The 5,923-nt window shown below is 37.4% G+C and overlaps 1 protein-coding gene across 1 annotated transcript; it reads left to right on the top strand.

Annotated features, from left to right (window-relative positions):
• Nucleotides 1–405: 405 nt before the first annotated feature.
• On the top strand, nt 406–4,526 carry LOC104216084 (uncharacterized). Its single transcript, XM_009766044.2, has 7 exons — nt 406–714; nt 835–981; nt 1,425–1,523; nt 1,786–1,977; nt 2,211–2,330; nt 3,511–3,582; nt 4,037–4,526. The coding sequence occupies exons 1-7, from the start codon at nt 448–450 to the stop codon at nt 4,259–4,261; spliced, it is 1,122 nt and encodes a 373-aa protein (XP_009764346.1). The 5' UTR covers nt 406–447; the 3' UTR covers nt 4,262–4,526.
• The last annotated feature ends 1,397 nt before the right edge of the window (nt 4,527–5,923 follow it).

Here is a 5,923-nt window from a genome sequence, read left to right as displayed (position 1 = left end):
ACCCTTTCATTTTCTTTGATTAATTTGTTCAAAATTTTTTTTGCATCTTTTGAGTCAAACATAGGTAGTATGTACTATGTCTTTTTTCAAATCGACTTTGTCTTGAGATAAGAAAGAGGTGGAACTTTGAATTGTTTCCACTCTAAATTTTTCAAAAGATAATCTTTTTAATGCCTAAATGTACCTAGCATAATCAAGCTTTCAGTTTAACAATCTTAACTCTTACAATTTTTTTTTTAAATATATCAACGTAAACTCAAATTTTGTCCGAGCACATTCCTATGCAAGCCTTCTTTTTCCACTTTTGTTTCCATTATTATTATTCTAATTTTTCTAAAGAAACTTTTTTTGTGCTACTATTTTCTTAAAAAAGATAAATGTACTACTAATACTAGCATAGTCAAGCTATCAAATTGACTCTACTTTGTTTTAAAAAGGGTTTAAGAAATGCTCTCTGGTTTCACCAGAACTCTACTCCAAAACCCTAAACTCTTCACCTTCAAACATCAAAATCCTCTCGCATTCTCTCTAGTAATGGCTACCGCTAACTCCTCTTCTTTCTCACCTGTATCTTCCCCTTCAAACCATGTTCCCCTAAAGCGAGTAGGTACTCACAATGGTAGCTTCCATTGTGATGAAGCTCTTGGTTGCTTCATGATTCGTCTTACAAACAAGTTTTACAATGCTCAGATTGTCCGTACTCGCGATACCCAGGTTAGATTAATTTTTTTTGTGCGTATTATGTTATTGGGTATTGGGGGTTTGTGGGGGGTTAGATGTTTGGGAAGGCTTATGTAGGTAAAATGTTTGACGAAATGCTTGAATGAATGAAAGGTGTTGGAAACGCTTGATGCGGTGCTTGATGTTGGTGGGGTTTATGATCCTAGTCGAGACCGTTATGATCATCACCAAAAGGGATTTCAAGAGGTCTTTGGACATGGTTTCACTACTAAGCTTAGCAGTGCTGGTCTTGTTTACAAGGTAATTTCTTTCTTTATGTAAATTGTTAATGTCATGAATGTGCATAAATCTCATCCTTTCCGTTCTAAATTTCAACTATGTTGTGTGTTACGGTGTACTTCCTCCCTCCTATAAATATTGTCAGACATGTAATTTTTACACAATTTAAGAAAAGTTGAGGTTTCGATATTTGATCTACTATTGCCGTTAGATTATGAAAGGATTCGAAAACTTAAAAGTTATTGGACGATTTTGGAATATATGATCTAGTGCTGGAAATTTCATAGAATTTTTACGTGGGGGAATACTAGCTCGTGGATTGGATAGCTTTTAGTGACTCCTTTTGGAAGTTTAGTAGTTCAAGGTCTTCCATTTGGCTTGAAAATTATTTTGCTCTAATGTATTTTGATTAAGTTCATATGTAGCTGTTAATTGCAATTTACTTGCCTTTTCCTGCTTCATAGCATTTTGGAAAGGAGATAATTGCAAAGGAGCTCCAAGTTGATGAAGAACATCCGGATGTTCATAGGTTGTTCCTTGCCATTTACAAGAGCTTCATGGAGGTAAGGAATTTAGTCTGAGAAATAATTATTTATTTGAATCTTTTTATCTCCAGGTTACTGATGTTAAAATCATCAATTTGTCTATGTTGTGAATTTGTGATTGGATTCTTATTTTCTGATATCGTTTCTTTTTAATGTTATTACAAGTCTTTGCAAGATTTGCTTAAAATCTTGAGAGCTGATACTTTGTGATATAATTGAAGGATCAAACTACCATATCTCTAGTATTAGTAAGCCTAATACAATTGCTGACTGCGAACAGGCAATTGATGCAGTCGACAATGGAATCAATCAGTACGATACAGACCAGTCACCCAGATATGTAAATAATACTCATTTGTCCTCACGAGTTGGAAGACTAAACTTGGACTGGATTGAACCTGATCAGTCTTCTGAAAAGGAGAATGAAGCTTTCGAACGTGCAATGGATTTAGCTGGCAGTGAGTTCTTGGATGTAAGACTTTCTTAACAGAGCTAAAAAGCTTCGTCTCTATTTCTTTGGTTAGTAATATAAAGTTTATACTAGCATAATTGTTGGTCTTAAGAGTGCCCCTTTTGGCACCAGACTGTCTTAAGTCATTTAGATAACATATTTATCAGCTTAATTTTATTCTGAAAAAGACGGGGTTTAGGATGAGCATATGGTTCAGTTTCTTTCCCTGAGTTAACATGTTTGTCTATGCACAGCGCGTCCGCTTTCATGTAAGATCTTGGTTACCAGCACGCTCAATCATCATGGAGTGCCTTGCTGCAAGACACAAGATTGATCCTAGTGGAGAGATTGTAGTTTTTACTACATTTTGCCCGGTAAGTAAACTTTTGTGCATGAGGCAGCATGAACATCATTAAAATTTGCTTTGTTCATAGCTACATAGTGCTAGAGGTCACAAGTTTTTAAGTTTTGTGGCTAATTTAAATAAGGATTGTATATTAGCTTCATTCTTTACTTGTACAAAAAAGAAAATAACTTTATCAAATGCCTAGTTCTCACTGTGACCAACGTGTACGGACAATTTTGGAGAGGCATAGTAGCTTTTGAATGTCACTTATATACCAGCATAAGCAGACTCCATTCTCAGTCATCTTTAAATATTTGGCACTTTATTAAGACTACCAGTCCTCTTATATCTTGATAAGCTGTAGATATGGTACTTCATTTCTAGGAAGCATCCTTCTACTGAGTACTTCCTCCGGTTGCTATACATCACATCACATGTAAAATTGGGATACATCACAGATTTTGTGAAGAACCTGAGTCACAATATTCAGTGGTATCATGGGAGAGGCTAGGAAGACGTGGATGGGAAAGGGTAAAATCGCCGTTGGTGAATTCATGTTATCCGGAGAGTGGAATAGGAAGGAGATGTGGAAGAAATGTTCTAACCAAAGCACTAAAGAAGGTAGCTTTCTTCATTTGGTGTGCCATTAAGGATACAATATTCACAGCAAATAATTTGTGAATGAGAAGAATGATAGCAAGCTAATGTTCTCTATGTAGAGAAAGGGGGAAAGACACTGACCATATTCTATCCATATCCTATTGCACTGCAACTTTACTATGCAATTGTGGAATCTAGCATGTTCAATATGTTGCATGGGCAATACGAAGTAACAGTGGAGGAAACAATCACGAATTATAGGATTCATAGGTTGATAAAAAGAAAGGCAATTGCCATTATGCATCTTATGAACAGTGTGGAATGAAAGAACTGGAAAATTGCCAGAATAGCGTAAGGGATATACGTAATATAGACAGGTTGCATGTATGTTTTATGTCTAAAGAATATTCCTGTATATATATATGATTGGGATAACTTATTAGCTAACTGTGCTTAAGTCACTTCCTCACATTTTCTGACATCCTTTTGTACACACCTTGTGTTTTTAGTTAATGGAATACCTTGAGTTGTCATTAACAAAAGTCAATATTCACTGCTAGTATGAACTCTGAACTTAAAAAGCATATTTTTATATTCCTGTCCAACAGTGGAAGCTTCATTTGTTTGAGCTGGAAGAGGAGATGAAGATTGATCTTCCCATCAAATATGCTTTATATCAGGTGCCTTGAGTCCTCTGCTGTTTTTTTCTTTTTCCTTTTCTGCGCCACAGTTAATGTTTTGTCTCATATTTCTGCTTAAATCCTTGTATGCGAGGAGAGGAAAGATTCGGAGCAGGATTGGTAATAGCGTGGGGGTTGTCTTTTAGGTCGCTTCTGGAAACTTTATCATCCGTAAATATCTATCTGCTTGTATCAGTTGTAGAAAGATATGTTGAAGAAGTGTGCATTGGTTTTTAATTGTTCCATCAAGATCTGCCTTTTTGCTTAATCCCAATGTTGAGCAAATGAAAAAGTGCTCAGTGTTATTGTCTTGGAAAAGTGTAGTTAATAATCAGTGTCTCAAGACAGTGGTGGGAAGAAAAAATAGAGAGAAACATGAAAAAGCGAAGTGTGTCAGTATTCTTTCTATATTTGACTACGAAAACATCAAGTGATGTGACTTCATTATTTGTAGGATGATAGGAGCAAAAGTTGGCGAGTGCAAGCTGTGGGTGTAGCTCCTGACAGATTTGAGAGCAGGAAAGCCCTTCCAGCTCAGTGGCGAGGTTTAAGAGATGATGAACTCTCCAAGGAAACAGGAATTCCTGGCTGTGTTTTTATCCACATGAGTGGGTTTATTGGAGGAAATCAAAGTTATGAAGGAGCACTCGCAATGGCAAAAGCTGCTTTGAAGCTCTAGGCACAGGAACAGTTTTATAAATGGATTTCAGAAACTGAGTGATCTCTTTATGATTTAACATTATAGCTGATCATGACATCAGGTTGCCATTTAAATAGCGCATTGGAGTTGAATTTATTCAAGGTTATTAAGGAAACTATACACAACCAGGCAGACAGTTTTTTACATATTCAGATGCTATCTTTTACTTTTACAGCCCAATGTTGTGTTTGCAGTTGTTGTAAAATACAATAGATTTCATCGTTATTCAAGATCTTTTTTGGTATTTGATGTCTACAAGCTGGTCATAAAGTCAGCTGCGCGAAGCTTTTTGATACATTCATCGAAGCTCATGGCTCAATACTCTTTGCTTTTGTGGATGCTCTGCTTTTGCGTGCTTCACCGTTCACTTTTGTGTACAGAAGTTGCTGCCTTTACAAAACTGAACAAAGCCACTGCCCACTGTAGCCCAATCAGCATGAGCCTTTGCTTTGCTTTGGTATTAGATGCATTTGGACAAGTACATTGCAACTAGAAATTCGGACAGGTCAGGAGAAATTTTTGTATTAATCCGATACATGCATACTTAGCTGACAAAATGTAGTGTCCCGTTAATTTCCAAAAAGTGCCTAGTGAGTATTCTTTAACAAATTTGATGATTATTGCGAGTAAATTAGAAACAATAAAAATCTAAAGACAACTAATTATTTGTTAAGATAATTATTTGTTATTGGAAAGGCTAAATAGAACATTTATTTAGAGACGAACGATATATGAATTGCTCAATCAATAAAGAGAGCTTGTCACGGGCCTAACTCAAGTAGGCAGCGTGCGGACAACTTTGACGGCCTATATGCTATCCAAAACTTCAATCCTACCAAGAAACTAAGCTTCAAGTCGTGCTTAAGCTGGGCAAATACACACACACACAAAGGCAATGAAAGACAATGAAAGTAAAGGCACACAAAAGTTGGGAGGCCAAAGCCAATTTTCTTGATAAGATGGAAAATACAAAGTATGAGATGCCTTGCCTTAAGGCCTATACATGTATGTATAATTGAGCCAACCACTACTTGGCCTAAGTTACAATAGAATATGCTCTAAAGGTGCCTAACTAGAAGAGGCAAGGGCTACTTGGGGCGCCAGTCCACTATTGCCTAAAACATGCATGTTTTGCCTTGACTTTCAGGGGTGTCCCTTTCGCTGGGTAGGGTTTGCAGCATGAAACACGTCCAGTAGCTGGGAACAAGTACCGGGTTGCATTAATTGATTTGCATACTTGTCTTTGACCCTCCCAAACGGTGGTAGCTTGTGTGGAAATGCTCCATGGCTTGTGGCAGCTAAGCGGGGCGACACGTTCTCCCCACTTGAAATGGCGACGACCGCGACACCACAAAGATTCAAGTACTCATGCACTTGATCCTTGAACTGCCATAAATCTTCGTATTTTTCCCACGACGCTTCCTAGGGTGACTGCCCCTTCCAATGAACAAGAAATTGAGCACTTGAATTGCCCCACCTTTTCCTCGGACAAATTGATGATCAATTATGGCCTCAATCTTCTTGTCAATAGCTGAACGGGTGATGAAAATCTCAGTACAACTACACTGCCCACGCTTCACGTCCACCTTGTCTTCATGGTATGGCTTCAATTGGCCAGCATGGAAGACTGGATATATTTCA

The sequence above is a fragment of the Nicotiana sylvestris genome, chromosome 3, assembly GCF_000393655.2.
Source record: "Nicotiana sylvestris chromosome 3, ASM39365v2, whole genome shotgun sequence".
Lineage (NCBI taxonomy): Eukaryota > Viridiplantae > Streptophyta > Magnoliopsida > Solanales > Solanaceae > Nicotiana > Nicotiana sylvestris.
This window is presented reverse-complemented; position numbering and strand designations above follow the sequence as displayed.